General features: G+C 39.9%; 1 protein-coding gene and 1 long non-coding RNA gene across 7 annotated transcripts in view; one reads left to right on the top strand and one right to left on the bottom strand.

The window, feature by feature from the left end:
* Positions 1–1,241: 1,241 nt before the first annotated feature.
* LOC139267258 (uncharacterized) lies at positions 1,242–23,238 on the top strand. 2 transcript variants are annotated; one of them, XR_011593872.1, is made up of 5 exons: positions 1,242–1,450; positions 17,405–17,618; positions 20,092–20,257; positions 22,332–22,441; positions 22,567–23,238. It is a non-coding gene; the product is annotated as an uncharacterized lncRNA (long non-coding RNA). The 2 variants fall into 2 exon arrangements; XR_011593873.1 differs by having other exon boundaries at positions 1,261–1,309.
* Positions 4,839–23,429, bottom strand: part of tmem161b (transmembrane protein 161B) — a 144,316-nt gene continuing 125,725 nt past the window's right edge. For all 5 annotated transcript variants that reach the window (XM_070885251.1, XM_070885260.1, XM_070885270.1 and 2 more), the window contains 4 exons: positions 16,024–16,137; positions 14,256–14,430; positions 13,969–14,065; positions 4,839–10,049 (listed from right to left, as the gene is read on the bottom strand). In XM_070885251.1, coding sequence (XP_070741352.1) covers positions 9,772–10,049; positions 13,969–14,065; positions 14,256–14,430; positions 16,024–16,137 — 664 coding nt within the window. In that variant the 3' untranslated portion in view covers positions 4,839–9,771. The remainder of the gene's footprint in view (positions 10,050–13,968; positions 14,066–14,255; positions 14,431–16,023; positions 16,138–23,429) is intronic.

Raw genomic sequence — 23,429 nt, 5'->3', positions numbered from 1 at the left:
TTCCCAAAACACTTCACAGCCAATGGAGTACTATTGAAGTGGGGTCACTGTTATGTCAGCAAACACAGCAATCAATGTGCATGCAGCGTAAACAATGACATAAATGACCAGTTAATCTCCTTTGCTTGTGCTGGTTAAGGGATAAATATTGGTCAGGATACCAGAGAGCTCTCTAACTCTTCTTTGACGAGTGCCAAGAATCTTTTATGTCCATCTGAACAGGCAGATGGGACCTCATCTGAAAAGCAGTACCTCTGATAATCCAGTATTATATTGAGGCATCAGCCTAGATTATGTGCTCTAGTCCTACAGAGTGGGGCTTGAACCTTCTAACTCAGAGCCACGAGTGCTACCACTGAGCCAAGACAGGCACTACAGTAGCTACAATTATTTGAAAAGCAGTAGGCAGTTGTTCTGTTTACTGAAGGATAAATCTACATTGGTAACATATTTAGTAATTACATTAACAAAATGGCTATATTCTTTGGAAATATTTGGACATGGAAGTAGCTTTAGCTAAATTTTGAGGCAACATCATTAGAAAGCTAGTACTCATGCAGGTTTCTCACTGCTATGAAAAGCAAAATACTGCAGACACTAGAAATCAAATAAAAACAGAAAATACTGCAAACACTGAAGTCAGACAGCATCTGTGGAAATGTTATAGATGTTACTGGTTCATCTGTAACAATCTAACAAAACATTTTTTGCTGCAATATGTCATTATGAACTTAGGCAATGATTGGTATACAATGCTATAATGTGCTTTTGTTTTAATGGCAAAATCAACATGAAATCACTTTGATAATGTAGGTCATGAGAAGCAAACCGGTGTTGTGATTGGCTTGCAAGTACATTGGCATTAATAATTATATAATTAAAGTGCTATCATTTTGTGCTTGCATGAAAGGCGTAACTCTATGCTAAGCAGCGATTTGCGTTAAACTATTTGGGCTGCTGCAACTCAAATATTATATTGTGTTTAGTCATTAAATGTTTTAGCTCCGTCACTGAAGCGGTCAGAAACATTTACAACTAAAGCTGGTGGATGCACATTTTAAGTCAAAATGCACACCTGATTTGCAATACCCACCAGTAAACCTTTTTATGAAAAGTGTTCAATAACTTAAACCAACTAAATACTATGGAGGGAATTTTAACCTAAAAAAAACCCTGGTAGGTTTGGAGCGCGGGGGTAGTTAAATTGTTAAAAATCGAATTCCCGTCCTCAACCCGTCCACTTCCGATTTTAACGGCCGCGGGGCAGGAAGCAGGATGGGTGATGGGCAGCCAAAACCGCTCCTGGGAGGTACACCAATTTAAATATTATGAGGCTGGAAGCTTCTTTTTTTTAAGCCTCCAGTCTGTTTTTAAACTGCATGTGGATGAGTTCTTGCACAATCGTAAAACCTGGAAGTTATAGCAAGGCAAGGACTGCTGCATCCAGGAGGTAAGTGCCTTTACACTTCCCTCCTCTATTTAGGGTCCCTACTTAACCCAGCCCCACTTGGAGAACCCTCTCCCCCGGCTAACTGATGATGCGGAGTCCAGCCATGATATTCTCTCTCTCTCCGCACCCCAACGCCTTTTAATGGCCCCTCTCCCTCCCCGCCTCCTCTGTGCGGTCTTATGCCGCATGCCTTCCCACAATCTGGCTGCCTCCAGGTGGGAAACTGAGGCCTCGAATCCAAATCAGACCCTGCCGTTAAAGTCAGCAGCACCTGTGGGGAAACCTGACCTCCAGTGTTTCCCAACCTCCTCGGAGTCGCCCCGCCCCTCCCAACCTTAAAATCGAGCCCAATGTAATACTTGGAGTTGTTAAAGGGCAAATTGTATCACCTAAATTAAGGATGGTTGTCAAACCCTCTTAAAGAGAAATGAATGCCAGTTCAGAATTGTGGGGGTATTAAAAAATCCAATCTAGAACAGTCCATCAAAAAATAATTGAAAGATGAACACACTCTCTTTAAAAGTTAATTTTCCCTCTGGGTTTCCCAGCACAAAGCACCATTTTCAGTCTGATACTGGGGGAAAAAAAAACAAGAAGCAAATTGTTGCAGTATCAATCTAACAGGCGGCAGAAAAATTCTGCTGGGTATACCTCACATCCATTTGGTAGAACACCAACCAGATCGGATAATTTAGGAGCAAATGAGAGAGTTACTTCTATGGCACACCATTTGGTTTAAAAGTATTTTGAGCTAATGCATATTTTGAAAACATATAAAATATTTCATCCTATTCTTAATGGTAACTACAAAATATACTTTATCTAATTCATGAAGATCTTTTATAACCCACTTGTGTATTCATTAACCAAATGTCAAGAGGATCTTCCAGACTTTAGACTAAAAACTGGTAGACCATATTCATGGAATAGCATTCATAAAATCTTGGGATTATTTCTATATACTATTGCCGTGTGTTTTGCTCATCGTGATACCCACTTATGTTAATACACGCTAAGTGACTACCTCAAATAAATTAAATCTCAGTGCACAATGCTTTTATGACTATAAATATCCATTGAAGTGAATTAAAATGTCAGTGCTGAGCCAAACTCTTCTTGGAAGCTACAATCTCCAAGAAAGAACTTGCATTTATATAGCACCTTACATGACCACAAGACATCCCAATGCGCTTCACATTTGAAGTGTAGTCACTGTTGTAATATAGGAATTGCCGCAGTTAATTTGCATACAGTAAGCTTCCATAAACAGGAATGAGATAATGGTTAAATAATCTGTTTGTACTGATATTGGTTGAAGGATAAATATCATCCAGGACACCAGGGAGAACTCATCTGCTCTTCTTTGAATAGTGCCATAGGATCTTTTACATCCACCTGAAATGGCAGACGTGGCCTTGGTTTAACATCTCATCCAAAGGATACATGTAATAATGTACCTGAAGACAGATATATTCTAGAGCCAAATATTCACCTCCCCACTTGCTCTCTTTTTCAAGGTACAGGGAATCATCACACTCTTCACCTGCCCAAGGACAGCACTTTCATTCTGCTCCACTGTCTCTTTCCCAACCTTTTCTTGAAATCAATCCTATGCTTTTGAAGTTCACCTAGCCTGCATTCATACCAATGTGTATTGGTAGAACATTGGTCAGCTGCTCAGTTAGATGTTGAAAATTGCTAATTTAAATTAGCATGGGTAGCAAAAGCTGTGGGGAAAATAAGAAAATTATTTGGGAAAATAGCACTGATAGGTGAATATGTTTTGAGTAAATTTACTATTTAAAAAACATTTGTGCATTTCACTCTGATATGTATGCCACAAGATATTATTTGACTAGTCATTAATATAGATTGTAAATAGTTGAGGCCCCAGCACCGACCCCTACGGCACCCCACTAGTTACTGTTTGCCAATCGGAAAATTACCTATTTATCCCGACTCTCTGTTTTCTGTTAGTTAGCTAATCCTCTATCCAGTCTAATATATTATCCCAAACCCTGTGAACTTTTGTCTTATGCAGTAACCTTTTATGTAGCACCTTATCGAATGCCTTCTGGAAATCCAAATACACCACATCCACTGGTTCCCCCATATCCACCTTGCTCGTTCCATCCTCAAAGAACTCCAGCAAATTTGTCAAACATGATTTCCCTTTCATAAAAACATGCTGACTTAACTTGATTGAATTATGCTTTTCCAAATGTCCTGTTACTGCTTCCTTAATAATGGACTCCTGCATTTTCCCAACGATACGTTAAGGCTAACTGGTCTATAGTTTCCTGCTTTTTGTCTGCCTCCTTTTTTCTAAAAATACATTTGCGGTTTTCCAATCCGCTGGGACCGCCGCAGAATCTAGGGAATTTTGGTAGGTTACAACCAATGCATCCACTATCTCTGCAGCCACTTCTTTTAAGATTCTAGGATGTAATCCAACAGGTCCAGGGACTTGTCTGCCTTTAGTCCCATTATTTTACTGAGTACTACTTCATTAGTGGTAGTTTTTGTATTAAGTTCCCCTCTCTCTATAGCCCCTTGATTATCCACTATTGGGATGTTTTTAGTGTCTTCTACCGTGAAGACCGATATAAAATATTTGTTCAATGTCTCTGCCATTTCTCTGTTCTCCATTATTAATTCCCCAGTCTCATTCTCGAGGGGACCAACATTTACTTTAGCCACTCTTTTCCTTTTTAATGTACCTATAGAAATTCTTACGATAATTTGTGCCAGTTTACATTCATAATCTATCTTCCCAATCATTTTTTGAGTTGTTCTTTGGTGGCTTTTAAAAGTTTCCCAATCCTCTGGCCTCCCACTAGTCTTGGCCACATTGTATGCCCTTGTTTTCAATTTGATACCATCCCTTATTTTCTTAGTTAGCCACAGATGGTTATCCCTTCTCTTACAGTTTTTCCTTCTCATTGGGATATATTTTTGTTGTAAGTTATGAAATATCTCCTTAAATGTCTGCCAGTGCTCATCAACCGTCCCATACTTTAATCTATTTCCCCAGTCCACTTTCGCCAACTCTGCCCTCAATTCCTTCAACTTCAGTAGCATTTAAGCCATTATGTAGTTATAGCTATCATGCTGCACTTTAGAATAATAGCCGTAACTGTACCTTTACCTCAGCTTAGTTACAAATGCTGTAGAAGAGAATATAGTTAAAATACAATATTCTAAGGTTTTATATTGTGCATAAAACACAGCACATTTTTCAATCATACAACAGCTGCTGTTTGTGGTCCTTTAAACTAGACACAGTCTTGATGCAAAAGTAGCCAGTCTTGTTGCATTGTATTTTAATTAATGTTTTAAGTACATAATCCAATCCTAAATTCTATAAAATATTGTTGATATACATTGCCACTGCTCCTTTATTGACATTCTTCCAATACAACTTAGAGAAAACATCAAGTTGCTTGTGTAACCACTTCACAATCTTAAATTGGAAAACATGCACATCCAAGAATACTTTAAATATAAAACAGAAAACGACTAAGATAATATTTGGCATTTATAAATCGAAATAACTCTACCTCATACTGAAACCTAGCTCAATTACGTGTTCATGAAACCAGTTCTTCTGGTTACCTAGATTTTTCTCCAAACCCACTATTTATTAACTTAAATGAAACAGAATCTGGACCTGGATTAAGCAGTCACCATCTGATAATTACTGGATAATAAGATTGGTTATTAACGATACAGCCAACCCTGTGAGGACAGTGTGTGGTTATCAGGCTGTATTGAGGTTTGAGCATCTTTTCTACTAAGGGCCCCTTTATTGGCAACTGGGAACGAGTGGGTCATTATTTTGGCTAAATTTTGCAATAGGAGAGCCGCATTATAATTAGTGATGCTGTTCACATGGGACACTCCTTAAACAACCACTAGAAGGAAAGAATATATATATATACACATTTATAAAATACGATGTGATGTAAACTGCAGATCAAGAAATTCGGCATGCTTAAAATTGTTTGTGAAGAGTATCCCAAATTGGATTGGAGGATGGGATAGGTAGCTGAGCAAGGCCATGCAACCAAAAATAGAGCTATACATCTTAGCCCATGTTAGTATTGGTGCTATGGTCTAGTCACCTTGTTTATATCAAAAATGTGTCAGAACTCAGTGTTGCTATACTAGTTTATTTCAATCAGATATTTAATTTTTAAATTCTTATTTGGGATATGGGCATCACTGGCAAAGCCGGCATTTATTGTCTAACCCTTATTGCCCCAAGAAGATGGTGGTAGAACTTCTTGAACCGTTGCGATTTTCTTTGTAGCAGTTTGATATAACTGAGTGGCTTGCTAGTTAAGAGTGAACCAGGTTGGTGTGGGACTGGAGTCACACATAGGCCAGACCAGGTAAAGATGCCAGGTTTCCTTCCCCAAATGGACATTAGTGAACCAGTTGGTTTTTTACAAAAATCCTACAACTGCATGATCACTTGAACTTTTTTTCCCTCTACAGATTTGATTTTTTTTTAAATAAAATTAAATTCAAATTCTCAAATTGCAATGCTAGAAATTGAATTTATATTCTCTGGATTATTAGTCCAAGTCACTGGATTACTAATCCAGTAAAAAATAACCTCTACCATTCCATGCTCCCAATATAATAAAAGTAAGTTGAATTACGAACCTGCATTAAATAAAATGATTATTTACACGCATCATTTTGGTTGGATTTAGAGCATAAATATAAAATATATTACCGAGATTCAAAGAACATCTGTCTTAAGCAACAAGTTTAGTATAGTCCCCAAGGTGACCAATTTACACTAGTTTTACTGTAACATATATCTCATCTTACCAAGCAACAGCCACCCACATAAGCACAGAAAGAAAATATCCTGCTGTATTCAAATCAATAACAGTGATTTATTAAAAGAAAGGCTGCAAGCTCTTGGAGTGAAATACTGCACTAACTAAACATCAAGTGTGACTGTACAATTCTTTAGAAAGGCTCAGACATTTACTGTTGGTTATGGATAGTTAACCATGTGCCACAGATTACCTGATTACATATTTATGTTTGAAGTACCAACTTTAGGACTAGGAATCAGAATTACAAATGTTCAAATGCTCTCCCAGGATTTTGACTTCACTGACATTAAAATCATCCCATGATACTAGCTAAGTCAAATTTTGATAATGAATCTCAATGTACATGTAAGTGTGTACACACTTCATGGACTTTATAGTCCTCGTTTAAATACAAATCACCTCAACTTTCTAATTACATCTCAGATCTACAATTATGCAGATGGCATTTCACCTTTGCATGGTCACACTATACAAGGTACTTTACTAATAATGACTAAAATAGCCATCTTAATTTGGGGTAGGAGTGTCTTAGATAAAGTTTGGAAAACAATTGCCTTGTTTCACTTTTAGCCCTCCCCCGTCACACACACACACACACACACACACACACACGTAGCTCTCCTACAGTACTGTGACAATGGTCAATCCTGACTTCAGCTAGCATTGAACAATTCATAATCTGACCAAATAACCAGAGCAAACTACATCTGTCCATAGCTTTTGAAACGGGGATCAATGAGTTAACCATTTTTCACTAACTTGCCAGTAATGCCTACAAAAATTTATATTACTTCTATCTTTCTGTATTATAGTTTGGAACAGAGACTGATAACAAATTGATCCCTAGATAAAATGATATAGTTAGTTATGACAAACAATTAAATCAATTCAAGTACAGGCAAATTCAAATATCTGAATTCTGATTTCAAGTATGGCCACAATTCCATTAACATGATCATACGTTCTTCAAACTTATGTCAGTAAAACAGTCACATTCATAGAGAAAGATGTTATTACATAAACAAGGAACATGATAAGCGGAACACACAACTGTATACAACTCGACAGCTATTACAATTGGGTATTAATAGTTTATCAGACAGGACTCACTATAAATGGCCAGATAAGCTTACTTACTCTTTCTGGCACTTCATTCTATAAATTGAATTTCAATATTACTTGTCTGATAAGTTTGTTATTTCATTTGCATCTACTGTAAATGCACTTCACATACAAAAATAGATGAGAAATTGAACTTGCCGTTCAAGGGAAGCATTGTTTAAAATGGATAGAGATGGTGGCCGATGATGTAACAAAAGAACTTGCATTAGAAAAATATGCATGGAACTCCATTTTGTACTTTGACCAGATTATGATGTGTCTTGAATGCAATTGTTCAAAGATGCTATACACAATTTGTACTTTAAATGACAAAATCCTCTGGGATTATTGGAAGCTTGAAATGAATGTTATTTGCATGTCCTTAGCAAACTGGATTAAAATCTATAGCTCCAGGACTATTTAATCGTGTGCAGCATTTCTATCAATTGCTTACAAATGAAATGTGAAGTTACTAATTTTTCCTGAACTGATAGCATTTAATTGGTCCACAAGAACAGATATCATTCTGCAACAAATATACAAGGCAAATGAAACACGATAAAGAACAAAAACAAAAAGAGGAAAAACTGGCACATTCCTGAGGATACACTAACATGTTAACATTTTTCCTATATCATCTAATGAAATTCAACATAAACTGGGGTAGTGCAATCATCAGCTTTTATAGACTATTGATTATTACAACATCTGTAAATGTAGTTTAAAAAAAAAATCAAAAGAATCTGTTGTCTTATCTTTAACATTTCTAAAATGTTAAAATCACGATGGATATGTCAGAGGTTCTCCATTAAAATAGCTAGTGGAGACTGTTTTAATCACACTAGCCTTTTTTCTTATGGAATTGCTCAATAGACTTTTCTCCCATTTCCCGCTTAGTATCATCCGATCCCCTGGTAAAGTCTTTGTGGTGTTTTGGTATGTGAAAAGTGTTATATAATTGCAAGGCGTTGCTATTGGTGTTGAAGTGCATTAAACAGAGATTATAAACATTTAATTTGTAATGTTGACACTTTCTGTCTATAATGAAAATCAGAATTCAGCAGCAGATTTTATTGTGGAAAAGTTAAGCTGCCGCAACATCAAACAAAGAAAAATAAATCCAACAAGTAAATGATATTTCACTCACTGGATTTGAATGTTATGCAAGAATTGGGGACCATAATTTTTCCACTTAATGCAGCTGATGTACTGAAAAAACATGCTTCCTCCACTGAGACAGCCAGGGTATCAGAGTTCCATAGTACTGCAGGCTTTTTGGACAATGTAAAAATAAAACATTTTTTTAAATCACCAACCTAAATGCCTCACCTCAAGCAACAAATCAAACTCTCTTTAGCAACAGTCACAACAGTCAAAGAAGTGTGTTCCCTTAAAAATCTGAAATATTTAACCTTTACTGTAATATACAGTAGTTATATTCATATTCCAGCTGCAAAGACTTCTTCACAGTGAAAAATGCTGGATTGCCCGACAGAAAGATAAACACAACTCATTTTAACATACTGCTAAGAAATCAGTCAATACCATGTTTTGTTGTTCAAACTGGATTTGCTTAACATTTCTAGCTCAAAATTTACAACCGTTTAAAAGTCAATCCTTAATGTTATATTCAAAAGCCCCGTAGGGTTAGAACTGATAAAATAAGGCCCCATATGCACGTGAGGGGAGAAGAAAAGGAGGGGAAAGGACTCCCTCATTTTCTCAATGTTTACATAACTATACTTCTGCAATGACGAAACAGGATCAAATTACTGTATGCTGGGAAAAACTGAGGGACAACAAAAATGTTGAGATTCAAATCAAACTACATTAGGCAGACTGGCACTTTGGAAAGCCACTTCTAAAAAGATTTATTTTGTTGCATTTCTACTCCTTTGCTCAATTTTGACTTAAAATTCAGATGAGCTGTAATTTCACAGCAAATGCAAATTTATAAGTGGAGATGGGGATTTAAGACTATCAAAGTTTAATCCTTTTCATGGTTATACCATTACCTCTGGCCTGCTGGTTCACCAACCAATTAGAGCAAATTATCTTTTGTTGATAACCTCCAGTAATCCCAAAGTTCCATCAAAGACCAGTGATAAATGACCTAGCCATGGTATTAGAATCATGACATCATCCCTGCTTTTAGTTTTCAAATTGTTAAGACATTTATTCACCCTGAGAACCAGAGGAAGCATTTGAAATGAGCAGGTTGATCTGTGCTCTATATTTTAGCGATATGCTGTTTCCACAATGGTTTAAAGTTTTCCTTTTGTTCTAGCCCCCAAAAAAGTGGCTTTGATTTTAAGTTCGGATCTAGAAGAGTAGTTTGAAGTCCAGCTTTATTATGCTAGTCACTTACGCAACTGTCAAGTATTGATGATAGAAAAGACCAAAAAGACTTGTGGAGAACAGGCAAGCTGCAATCCACCAGGTTAGAAAGGAGAGCAGACCTCGGAAGAGTAATGGAGTGAAAACATTCTGTAGACCACCCAGCGTCATTGTTATTTGTGCAACTGTTAGCTTCTTGTTTTCATTAGCTTCAAGAGTAGCTGAGTTGACAGAATTGGAGGCTTGAATGATCTCCGTAGGAGACACATAGGACGATTCTGAGAGGACACCCCAGGATTGGTCACCTGTTTCAGGAAAGATAAATTAAACACCAGTTTGTCAATAAGCTTGATTTTCAAATCCGCATAGTTTCTATTAAAAACATATATAGATCTTCTAAACAATAAAAGGGAAGGAAAAGGGTTATTTCACCTTTTCCTAAAACACATGGCGCAGGCACAGCTGGAGTACAAGTTTTTCTTTTCTCTAAATTGACATCTTTCATTTAGTATACTGTATTTGCTGTTCATGATCTGGTCTCCTCTGCATTGGGGGCACCAAATGCAGATTGGGTGACTGCTTTGTGGAACACCTCCTTTCAGTTCGTAAGAGTGAACCCGAGCTTCCGGTCACCTGTCATTTTAATTCTCTGCTCCACTCCCATTCTTACCTCTCTATCCTCTGCCTCCTGCATTGTTCCAGTAAAGCACCTCCTATTTCTATTAGACACTTTACAGCCTTCCAGATTCAACACGGAGTTCAACAATTTCAGATCATAATCTCTGCCCCCATTTTTTCAAACGGCGGTTGATGCTGTTGATTCTGATTTATACCTCCTCTGGACCCATCTTTTGTTTCTTCACTTGTCCCATTATCATCTCCTTGTACCATCATCCTTTGTCATTTAGTCTCTTCTGCCTTCCATCCTATCACACACCTTGCCTTTTGTACTTCCCTCCCCACCCTATTTCTCTGCTTCTGTACTTGCTTACAATCTGTTACATCTCTAAACTTTTCCAGTTCTGAAAGTCATCGACGTGAAACATTGTTGCAACCGCCCCTCGCTGCTGCCGCCCCCCCACCCTGCCGCCACCCCCCCCCCCCCCATAGGCAGTCGCCCCATCCCGCTGTGGCCTGTCGCCCCCTCCCAGTGAGCAGTCCCGCCCTCTCGTGGTGTGCTGTTGCCCCTGCCCCCTCACGTGGTGTGCTGCTCTCTCTCTCGGACAACATTGTATAATAGTGAGAATAGAACTATTCAAAATCACAAATAAAATCCCACTGGCAGCTGGATTTATTGAGATGCACAATTTAGAAATGTAATAATATTGTACTAGAAGTCCAATTTAAGATCAGTCTCAAGAGTTCAATTGTGTTACTAGCAGTTTTCTTGCATTTCACCGAATCACACTTTACTCAGAAAGGGAATAAGATTATGAAATGGAAGTCAAATCTAGGGAAGAACAAGCATTACTGCAGTTGCAAGAAATTGGACATGCAACCAGCCAACAGAGGGCACTCTCATATCCTCAGTAGCAATGGTACAAACACCCTTAAAAAGTCTTGCCCAATCATTTTTAGTTTTCCTGCAAAGATAGAACTACCCTTATTAACTGTTTAAACACATTAACATTCACTAAGAAAAAATGAAATGGTAGCAACCTTTTTGCATGTAACTTTTAAAGATGTGTGCAGTTTGTCACGAACAAAACACTTTGCAGGTTTTAACTAAACTGAATAGCTTACGGCAGAAATTATCAGAAAGATATAGAACGTTACAATTTGTACATCCCTGTCTGGAGTAAAAATAAAATGGGGAAGATGGCTCAATCGTGGCTAACAAGAGAAATTAAGGATAGTGTTAAATCCAAGGAAGAGGCATATAAATTGGCCAGAAAAAGCAGCACACCTGAGGACTGGGAGAAATTTAGAATTCAGCAGAGGAGGACAAAGGGTTTAATTAGGAGGGGGAAAATAGAGTATGAGAGGAAGCTTGCTGGGAACATAAAAACTGACTGCAAAAGCTTCTATGGATATGTGAAGAGAAAAAGATTAGTGAAGACAAACGTAGGTCCCTTGCAGTCAGATTCAGGTGAATTTATAATGGGGAACAAAGAAATGGCAGACCAGTTGAACAAATACTTTGGTTCTGTTTTCATGAAGGAAGACACAAATAACCTTCCGGAAATACTAGGGGGACCAAGGGTCTAGAGAGAAGGAGAAACTGAAGGAAATCCTTATTAGACAGGAAATTGTGTTAGCGAAATTGATGGGATAGAAGGCCGATAAATCCCCAGGGCCTGATATAGTCTGCATCCCAGAGTACTTAAGGAAGTGGCCCTAGAAATAGTGGATGCATTGGTGATCATTTTCCAACAGTCTATCGACTCTGGATCAGTTCCTATGGACTGGAGGGTAGCTAATGTAACGCCACTTTTTAAAAAAACGAAGGGAGAGAAAAAACTGGTAATTATAGACTGGATTTATGAAAGGGAAATCATGCTTGACAAATCTTATGGAATTTTTTGAGGATGTAACTAGTAGAGTGGACAAGGGAGAACCAGTGGATGTGGTGTATTTGGACTTTCAAAAGGCTTTTGACAAGGTCCTGCACAAGAGATTGGTGTGTAAAATTAAAGCACATGGTATTGGGGATAATGTACTGACGTGGATAGAGAACTGATTGGCAGACAGGAAGGAGAGAGTCGGGATAAACAGGTCCTTTTCAGAATGACAGGCAGTGACTCGTGGGGTGCCACAGGGCTCAGTGCTGGGACCTCAGCTATTTACAATATACATTAATGATTTGGATGAAGGAATTGAGTGTAATAGCTCCAAGTTTGCAGATGACACTAAACTGGGTGGTGGTGTGAGCTGTGAGGAGGACGTTAAGAGGCTGCAGGGTGACTTGGACAAGTTAGGTGAGTGGGCAATTGCATGGCAGATGCAGTAAAATGTGGATAAATGTGAGGTTATCCACTTTGGGGGCAAAAACACGAAGGCAGAATATTATCTGAATGGCGGCAGATTAATAAAAGGAGAGGTGCAACGAGACCTGGATGTCATGGTACATCAGTCATTGATAGTTGGCAAGCAGGTACAGCAGGCGGTGAAGGCGGCAAATGGTATGTTGGCTTTCATAGCTAGGGGTTTTGAGTATAGGAGCAGGGGGGGTCTTACTGCAGTTGTACTGGTCCTTGGTGAGGCCTCAACTGGAATATTATGTTCAGTTTTGGTCTCCTAATCTGAGGAAGGACGTTCTTGCAGGGGGTGCAGCGAAGGTTCACCAGACTGATTCCCGGGATGGCTGGACTGACATATGAGCAGAGACTGGATCGAGAGGGGATCTCATAGAAACATATAACATTCTGACGGGACTGGACAGGTTAGATGCAGGAAGAATGTTCCCGATGTTGGGGAAGTCCAGAACCAGGGGACACAGTCTAAGGATAAGGGGTAAGCCATTTCGGACCGAGGTGAGGAGAAACTTCTACACTCAAGAGTTGTTAACCTGTGGAATTCCTTACCGCAGAGAGTTGTTGATGCCAGTTCATTGGATATATTCAAGAGGGAGTTAGATATGGCCCTTACGGCTAAAGGGATCAAGGGAAAGCAGGAAAGGGGTACTGAGGTGAACGATCAGCCTTATTGAATGGTGGTGCAGGCTCGAAGGGCCGAATGGCCTACTCCTGCACCTATTTTCTGTGTTTCTATGTTTTGGGGCTCTCTCCTCCCCCTACTCTCCACTTTTTCTTCCTCTCGGAAGGTGCCAGTTTAATGAAGTATAATTGCAAGGGTGCTGGCAGCCCTCCGATTCCATGCCCAAGTAGCAATTCTTAATGTGTGAGCCAACAGAATGAGTGCCAGCTGGCCATTCACTGTGGAGGCACCACGGGCAAGCTCAATAGGGTTCTTATTTGATGTCCACGCGTGCATTCTTTCCAATATGGATCACTGGGTAGAACAAAAGTATTAATGTTTTTGAATGTGCCACTAGGGAGGAAACAGAGGCCAGTTGCAGTCTACATATCACTGCACGAGCTGAGGTCAGCAATCAAACCTGGGACATTCTGGTCTGTTATGGCATAACCAAACCAGGTGTTGTCTTTACCCACCAAACCATCAAGGGAACAGAATTTCTGAGAATTGTGACTCAACAGTATTTTAAACAAATCAATGCAAGAAAATATAAGTTGAATAGAAAACAAATTGACAATTCACACTCACCCAGGGTTTTTAAAAGCAGTGTTGTATGAAGAAGCATAATCATAGGTGCCACATACTGAAGTGCAATCACACAAAGGTAATAGAAAACCCGGGCAACCTTTAAGCAAAGAAAAAGTAGTTACTTTCTCTGCCTCAATGGGCTGCTTGCTTTAAAAATAAAAGTCTTCGAGACAAAGCTTCTCAAGTTCTATTCCTAGCAAATGGTCTAAAGTGAAACTGAGCAGCCAGAACTTGTGTTTACTAAAATGTTATTTGGTGTGTGGCAATATATATATTCATTCTTGTACCATTTTTTGAAGATCCTTCGTACTGATGCGCCCTGCCTCCTTCTTCATCTGTTCCACACCCTTCTGTGCCAAGTTTAGATATGCTTGCAGATGTTGACGAATTAAGGCCAGTCGGAGAACACAGAGCAGGATAATAATCCACAGTCGCAAGGAGTCATATGTAGTCTCTGACATTCTGTAAATCATTTAATGAAATTATTTGTCAAACAAAAGACTAAAAAAAAATCTAGGACTGGAATCTTTCAGAACAGATCAAATTACTTTAGTTGATGTTAAAACTCGGCATGCCTACATAGTTCTCTAAAGTTTATATAGAGAAAGACAGACTTGCATTTAAATAGCGCCTTTCATGACTACCGGATGTCTTAAAGCGCTTTACAGCCAATTAAGTACTTTTGGAGTGTAGTCACTGTTGTAATGTGGGAAACGCAGTAGGCAATTAGCACATAGCAAGCTCCCACAAACAGCAATGTGATAATGACCAGATAATCTGTTTTTGTTATGTTGATTGAGGGGTAAATATTGGCTAGGACACCAGGGATAACTCCCCTGCTCTTCTTTGAAATAGTGCTATGGGATCTTTTACATCCACCTGAGCAGATGAGACCGCGGTGTAACGTCTCATCCGAAAGATGGCACTTCCAACAGTGCAGCGCTCCCTCATCACTGCACTGGAGTGTCAACCTAGATTTATGTGTTGAAGTCCCTGGAGTGGGACTTGAACCCAGAACCTTCTGACTCATGAGGCGAGTGTACTATCCACTGAGCCACAGCTGACACCATCCAATATTGAATCATCTGTCTATACTTATTCCTATAACTATCAATTCTTGAGCAGTTATTTGCCAATTTCTCTTTTTAAAAAGTCAATTGATCAGAGTTAATTGCTTCTGATTGAAGCCTATTCCGAACAAGTAATGTGTCATTGAGAAACCTTCATGGCTGGATCAAAAGGACCTCAATGGGCCACAATTGGCCCACAAGCCATGCCTTGGACACCCCTGTATCTGATCTGTAAAATATATACTTACTGACTTTTACATCTTGTAGATTATAAAGCCTATTTTTACTAGATTTACAATTTTCTATTCATGAAGATTGATGTGAAGAATTAATTCAACACATCTGCAATTCTCAACTTCCCACAACATTCTACCTTACGGATTCAAAACTGTTATGCAATTTGGTTGAAGTTCTGCATAGTTAAAATAATAATTTGGACTGCGTGTCTCAAGGATGTGAAGCTAAATTTATTTATGGAAAAACTTTATAGCTGTATTTAAAATCTAATGATATTAAAATGAGAACTGTTTGTAAAATAACGTGGGGCCCTTTTTCCTCTACTGTTACCACTAAAATGCAATAACTCATTAAGGTTGGATTCATTGCCTTTCTGTTTAAGTGGGAGGAAATTAAATACATTTTAAACTGAGTTTACACTGTGGTTGCAACATGCAAATAATTTACACTGAAATTCTCAGCATAATCAGCATGTAGTTAACCAGCCTGACCTTAGCTTGGTATAAAAGCTCATACATTTGAATACTGAATAATGTCAGAGCTACAGATCAGGAGATTTGCATCATACTGGTTTGAATGCTGAATGTTCTGTGAGTAGAAAAGCTCAACAGATATGGAATGGTAATTAAAGCTGTCCCAGCCACCCCAATGAGCCAAACTGGGGTAAACCCCAGATCATCACATTCTTAAAGTGAACTGAATGCAATTTGTTATGCAAGTAGGTTCTTCAGTAAACAGATATACTTACAACGGAATACTTTCTTTACTGAATGGTGGATTCATGATATAGTCCTTTGTAATAGGTTTCACCCACAGGAGTACCATAATTAGTGGTGACAGGAAGTTTATATGAAGCAGAGTCCTACAATCAGGAAACCCAAACAAAGCACATGGTTAACCATCTATTTTACAATTATTAAACATTTTGATCAGTCAGAATAGCATTTATGACAGATATTATACAGTTACTTAATTGTAGTTGACAAAGAATGACCTTGAACTTATTGCAATTCAGATCAAATCAGGCATCCCAAGATGCTGGGTGATTTTGACAAAGTACATATTTTTTAAGGAACTTTTAACTCTTACAAATCCATAAGCTTATAATATGGATGATTGGATCTCCTCCAAATAAGAGTGGGAATTGTGATAATATTCTGCATTTTTGTGATCGCCCTTAAAAATACATTTTGTATCACTCCTTCATTTAGCCTTATCTCAGTGGTACCACTCTCACCTCTGAATCAGAAGATCATAGGTTCAATCCCGCTAGAGACTTGAGCACATGATCCAAGCTGATACTTATGTGCAGCATTGAAGGAGTACTGCCCTATCAAGGGTGTCAACTTTTGGATGATACATTAAACTGAGGCCCCATCTGCCCTCAGGTGAATGTAAACAATACCATAGCACTACTCGAAGAACAGGGGAGATCTTTCAATGTTCTGGCCAACATTTATCCCTCAATCAACATCACTAAACCAGATGATCTCATCACTTACCTCACTGTTATTTGTGCGACCTGGCCGTGTGCAAATTAGGTGCTATATTTGCCTACATTACAAAACAGACTATACTTCAAAATTATTTAATCGACTGTGAAGCTCCTTGGGACATCCCAACGACCTAAAAACCTCTATATAAATGTACGTTCTTCCTTCTTTTAAAAAATTTAGGTACAGGAAATGGGTATCATAGAATCATAGAGCACAGAATCAGGCCATTCGGTCAGTATGTCTGTGCCGGCTCTGTGAAAGAGTTATCCAATTAGTTCCACTCCCCTGCTTTTTCCCCATAGCTCTGCAAATTTCTCCTTTTTAAGTAAATATTCAATTTCTATTTGGAAGTTACATTGAATCTGCTTCCACCACCCATTCAGGCAATGCAATCCAGATCATAACTCATTGCATGAAAAAATTCTCCTCACATGCCCCCTAGATTTTTTGCCAATTATCTTAAATCTGTGTCCTCTGGTTACCAATGCCAGTGTCTACTCTTATCAAAACCCTTCATAATTTTAAACACCTCGATCAAATCTCGTCTTAACCTTCTCTGCCCCAAGGACAACAATCCCAGCTTCTCTAGTCTTGCTACATAACTGAAGTCCCTCATCCCTGGTATCATTCTAGTAAATCATCCCGTATCAACTTGGTGGACCTGAGCAGTGGCAGCAGCATATAAACAGAGCGGGACCCGAGGAAAGCGCAGCAGCGGCAGTATACAAACAGAGCAGGTCCCGAGGATAGTGCAGATCCAAGCAGTGACAGTACAAATCCGGCAAATTCAAAAACAACAAAAAGAAAAAGGAATGACTTCACAGAACAGCAGGTAGTTGATTGGTTGGTGAGTATTAATGTGTTGGTTTCTTTCTAAGCTAGGACAGTGGTTTAAAATAAGCTGGGAACTATAGTGCACTCTCTTAAATTAATAACTTAACTAGATAAACTAATTAATATAACTATAAATAACCATTTGAATAAAGACTAATTAAATAACTAAAACAAGGTTAGATTAAGATTTGGCAGAGCAGGTTGTGTGTCTGGACTGCAGTATGTGGGAGCTTGTGGACAGTGAGACTCCATCTGGAATCTTTCCATTTCAGAGTCATTGAGCAGGAGTGCGAGTTGGAGACACTCCTACACATAAGGGAGGAGGAGGAGGAGGATGATGATCTGGACAGTTTGCTCCAGACCTCGGTCACACCTCGTAGAGAGGTGCAGATTCAGAATGGGGTTGGTGTGACAGATAGTGTTCCGAGTAAGGGGAACCCAGGTGAGAAAGAGAATGAGGATCCACAGAAATTGATCCTATCCAACGTAGAATGTACTTGCTACATGTGAGGATAAGGATAAAGCCTGTCGGAAGGACAGCCAGAATGCGGACCATGGCATCTTGGAGCAGGTAGCTGTCTGGGAAGGGGAGGGGGAGAGAGAGAGAGAGGAGGAGGAGAGGAAGCGGAATGTGGTGGTTGTAGGGGATTCTATAATTAGGGGGAAGACGGCATCCTTTTTAAGCAAAATTGAGAGTCCCACATGGTATGTTGCCTATCTGGTGCCAGGGTCAGGGACATCTTGAACTGGCTTGAAAGGATATTGGAGAGGGAGGGGGAGGATCCAGTCATTGTGGTCCATGTTGGGACCAACAACAAAGGGAAAAGTTGGCAAGAGGTCCTGTTTGGGGAGTACCAGGAACTAGGAGCTAAATTAAAGAACAGGACCTTAAAGGTTATAATCTCAGGATTATTACCCGGGCCACGTGCAAAATGGCGCAGGGATAAACTGATTAGTGAGGTGAACACGTGGCTAAAGGAGTGGTGTGGGACAAGGGTTCCATTTATTAGGGCACTAGCACCAGTATTGGGACAGGAAGGAACTGTACTGTTGGGACGGGCTCTACCTGAACCGGGATGGGACCAGGGTCCTTGCGGAAAGGATAAATAGAGCAATCACAAGGACTTTAAACTAGTAAATGGGAGAGGGTTCAAGTGGAAATGGTACAAATAAGAGTTCAAAAACAAACAAAAGGGAAGAGAGTAGAGTAACAGTCAGAAATTGGGCTTTAGGCACTATAGCTAAAGGGAAAACTAAAAGATGTAAAGTAATTAAACCAGGAGAGACAAATAAGAAACAGATGAGTAAAACATTAGAGCTGAACAACCGTGTGTGGCCCAAATAAGCATTCTTTATACAAATGCACAGAATATAAGGAATACATTCAATGAATTGCAGGCACGAATTCAAATTGGATGGTACAACACGTTAGCCATTACTGAAACATGTTTGCAAGACGGTCAGGACTGGGAACTAAATATAAGGTCTACAGGACAGATAGGGAAAATGGCAGAGGGGGAGGAGTAGTCTTAGTGATTAAGGATGAAATCACTTCAATGATGAGTGGAAATAACAAGAGGTAAGCAGGCAGTGGAGACTTTATGGATAGATTAAGAAATAAGAAAAGATTTAAGACTGTAGTGGGAGTTGTGTATAGGCACTCTGGTAGCAGCTGTGAACTGCTAGATTTTATAAATGCACAGATTAGACAAGCGTGTAGCAAAGGCAGAGTGGTTTTAATGGGGGATTTTAACTTTCTTATAGATTGGGATAAGCAGACTAGCAGCTGTCAGAAAGGTACAGAATTTCTTTTGTGTGTCCGGGATAATTTTCTACAACAATGTCCGAGAAGCAAAAAGGGGGCATGCCATATTAGATTTAGTAATGAGTAATGAACCAGATTTAGTTAACAGCCCTAACTGCGCATGAACATTTATCCAATAGTGATCATGACATGATCAGTGTAGCATTTGAAAGAGAGAGAAACACAAAACAGCTACAAGATTCTAGATTTAGGTAAGGGCGACTTCAATGGGATGAGAGAGAGACAGTCCACACTAAACTGGACAAATCTGTTAATGGGTTGAAAGACAGAAGATCAGTGGGAGAAGTTCAAAAAATAATTTCAGGTGATACAGAACCAGTTTATACCCGAGGGGCAAGAAAATCATGGATGACTAAAGTGGTAAGGGACAGCATAAAACTAAAAGAAAAAGCAAAGAAAATGCAAATCCATCCTGGTGAGCAGGAAAGATACAATGAACTGCAAAGGGTCACAAAACAGATAGTAAGAGCTACAAAAAGAGAGTATGAAAAGAAACTTGTAAGGGATATCAACATCAACACAAAGAATTTTTACAATTATATTAAGAAAAAGAGGGTAGTCAGGAGCAATGTTGGCCCCTTAAAAACTGAAGGCAGCGATATTGTCAATGATAATGAAATGGTGGACATGTTGAATAATTACTTTACGTCAATATTTACAGTAGAGGAAGAGGATAGCATGCTGGAAATCCCAAGGAAACGAATACTGAATCAGGGACAGGATTCAAAATTAACATTAAAATAACAGTAATGAAGAAAATAACTGCACTAAAGAGGACAAATCCTCCGGGCCAGATAGTTTCCATCGCAAGGTTTTAAAGGAAGTAGGTAAGCACATTGCAGATGCCTTAACTATAATCTTCCAAAGTTCTCTCGTTTCAGGAACCATTGCTTTAGATTGGAGAATTACACATGTCACTCCACTACTTAAGAATGATGAGAGAGGAAACCAAAGAATTGCTTAACATCTGTTGTTGGGAAATTACTAGAGTCATTTAATTAAGGATAGGGCAATGGAACATCTCAAAAATTTTCAGTTGATCAGAGAGAGCCAGCATAGATTTGTGAAAGGTAGTTCATGCTCGACAAACGTGATTGAATATTTTGATGGTCACTAAAGTAGTGGACAGAGGAATGTCTATGGATATTACTTATACGGACTTCCAGAAGGCATTTGATAAAAGTCCCAAAGAAGAGACTGTTAACCAAGGTAGAAGCCCATGGAATTGAAGGCAAACTATTGACCTGATTAGGAAATTGGCTGAGCGGCAGGAGAGAGTAGGGATAATGGGTAGGTACTCTAATTGGCAGGATGTGACTAGTGGTGTCCTGCAAGGATCTGTGTTGGGGCCTCAACTATTCACAGTATTTAGTAAGACTTGGATGATGGCACAGTAAGTCAAATATTCAAATTTATCAATGACACAAAGATAGGTGGCATTGTAGATATCCCTTTGTGAATGATTAAGTGAATGGGCAAAACTGTGGCGAATGGATTTCAATATAAGCAAATGTGAGGTCATCCACTTTGGACCTAAAAAGGATAGAACAGGGTACTTTCGAAATGGTGAAAAGCTAAAAACAGTGGAGGTCCAGGTACACAGATCATTAAAAGATACAGAAAATAATCAAAAAGGCTAATGGAATGCTGGCCTTTATAATCTAGAGGACTAGAATACAAGGGGATAGAAGTTATGCGGCAGTTATACAAAACTGTGAGCAGTTTTGGGCATCACACCTTAGGAATGATGTATTGGTCTTGGAGGGAGTGCAGTAAGGGGAGGGGGTTAAATTACGAGGAGAGATTACAAAAATTTTCTAGAATTTAGAAGGTTTAAGGGGTGATCTGATCAAAGTTTTCAAGATATTAAGGGGAACAGAAAGGGTAGATCGAGAGAAACTATTTCTGCTCATTGGGGATTCTAGGACTAGGTGACATAATCTAAAAACTAGAGCCAGAATTTTCAGGAGTGAAATTAGGAAACATTTCTACACACAAAGGGCTGGATTTTCAGGTTTTAGCAATTTCACTTGTTTACGGGCGATAATCGTGGAGATTTATTTTTACCGTCGGGTTAGCATTAGCGCCAGAGTGTGCAACTTTTGGCAAATGGTGAAGAATGTTCGTGTTAGAGGTAACTCCGGCATTGCACAACAGAAGTTGTGCGGCGGAACCGAAAGTTGTAACCATTAAAAAAAAAATCGGACGATTTTTTCTTCTTCCCGCACTTTTGGTCAGCTGTCCGATCGTAAACACTAATGCGGGCAGGGAGTGCCCGCACATGCGCAGTACACCCGGGGCTGAATCAGCCATTTTAGATTTAGATTTTCACGATGGAGGACGAGGAGAGCAGGCAGAGAGCTCGGAGGTTTAGCCCAGAGGCGAACGAGGTGCTACTAGGGCAGTTGAACAAAGATGGCCCAAATTAAACAAGAGGGGTGGACGTAGATCCCTCCCATCGGTCTGTAGAAAAATTTGGAGCCAAATAGCAGGAGATATCTGCCGTCGACACTGTCCAAAGGACTCCTACACAGTGCAAGAAGAGGTTTAACGATCATTCAAGGTCGTTAAAGAGTGATTACAATTTTTATTGATGCACTCCTTCATTATTTAAATTATAAATCTGACACTATTTGTTCTCATGCTGTTGGTATAGGTAGGCTTAGTGTGGCACCCTATTTGCCATGAATGATCTTTACACATTATTAAGATTGCTTTCCGAGATCTCAAAAGATGTTTCTGCACTTCGATGACTTCCTGACGAACCACGTGCAATTTCCAGGGCCATTAAACAGAGGACTGTATTACGTTCACACGGTATGGTATAAGTGCTTTTGTGGCTGTGTGTGCCACAAGAGCAGATGGACCCTCTGGTAACCATTCCCATTTTCATCTTCACAGGCAAAGAAGTCCCATAACCGCAGGGAGCAGCAGCGGGCAGGTGGCGGTCTAATCGGTGCCTCAGGGAGGGCAACTGCCGGTGGGGGTGCTGACCCCGTTGGATTCTGAGGGTAAGTCCTGCCACTCCCTGGGCTGGGTTGGGGCAATGTAATGTAGTGTCTGTGGGCTAGGGTTGGGGTAATGTGATGCCTCCTCCCCTGCTGCTAACCACTCGTCTGTTGTTTTCTACTTCCAGATGAGGAATCACAGGTGCCAAATCGTCACTGCAAACCTCCACCTCAGGCAGTCATGTGGGGGAGGAGGAGGAGGAATTTGAGGAAGAGGAGCGGACGGAGCAGCCTACTCTGAGAGTTGTGGGGGGGCTGATGCACTCGACATCTCTTTTGCCACCGATCAACAACTCGTCCGAGGATGAAACATTCGCGGTCTTTGAGACCTCTGAGGCTCCTGTGACAAGTGGCATGCAGCAACGCACTTCTGGGATCGAATCCCGTATGCCGTCTCTCCATAGGGCGAGGTGGCAAAGTCAGTCTGCTGACAGACAGGCAGACGCACAACTGAACATGGTAGAACTGTCCACGGAGAGCGTCCAGCTCACCCGTCAGCTCCTCGATTTGTTGGGTAGGATTCCCGCAAGCATCGCGACACTTACTGCGACCATCATGGAGGCTGGGTCACAGATTGTCCGTGCGAGCCGCGAAACCTGCGAGGCCGTCAATACCCACGCGCTACTGATGGCCTCCACCAATGACACTGCAATCCCCAGAGTCACACACAAACCCACACCACCGGTGGTAAAAGACAGTTGGGGCAGGTGTTGTTTTGCTGCTGTTATTTTATGAAAGTTTTCAAAGTTTCCAAATTCCGTTCAAGTTCACAATGTTTAATAAATGTTATGTTTAAGGAGTTTACATATTTATTACATTCTTTTGTTCACCTTAACCATCCTTGTGTAGTATTTCATTTGCAGAATAAGAGGGGGAATAGTCAACATGGTGGGATAGAGTGGCCAGGTAACGGTGAAATGTGCCATTCACCCTTCAACCAAAGCTGCTGACGTAAAGCTTTTGCAACGGCGAAAACTCCACGAGGCCTCCC

The sequence above is a fragment of the Pristiophorus japonicus genome, chromosome 1 (assembly GCF_044704955.1).
Source record: "Pristiophorus japonicus isolate sPriJap1 chromosome 1, sPriJap1.hap1, whole genome shotgun sequence".
NCBI classification, from domain to species: domain Eukaryota; kingdom Metazoa; phylum Chordata; class Chondrichthyes; family Pristiophoridae; genus Pristiophorus; species Pristiophorus japonicus.
This window is presented reverse-complemented; position numbering and strand designations above follow the sequence as displayed.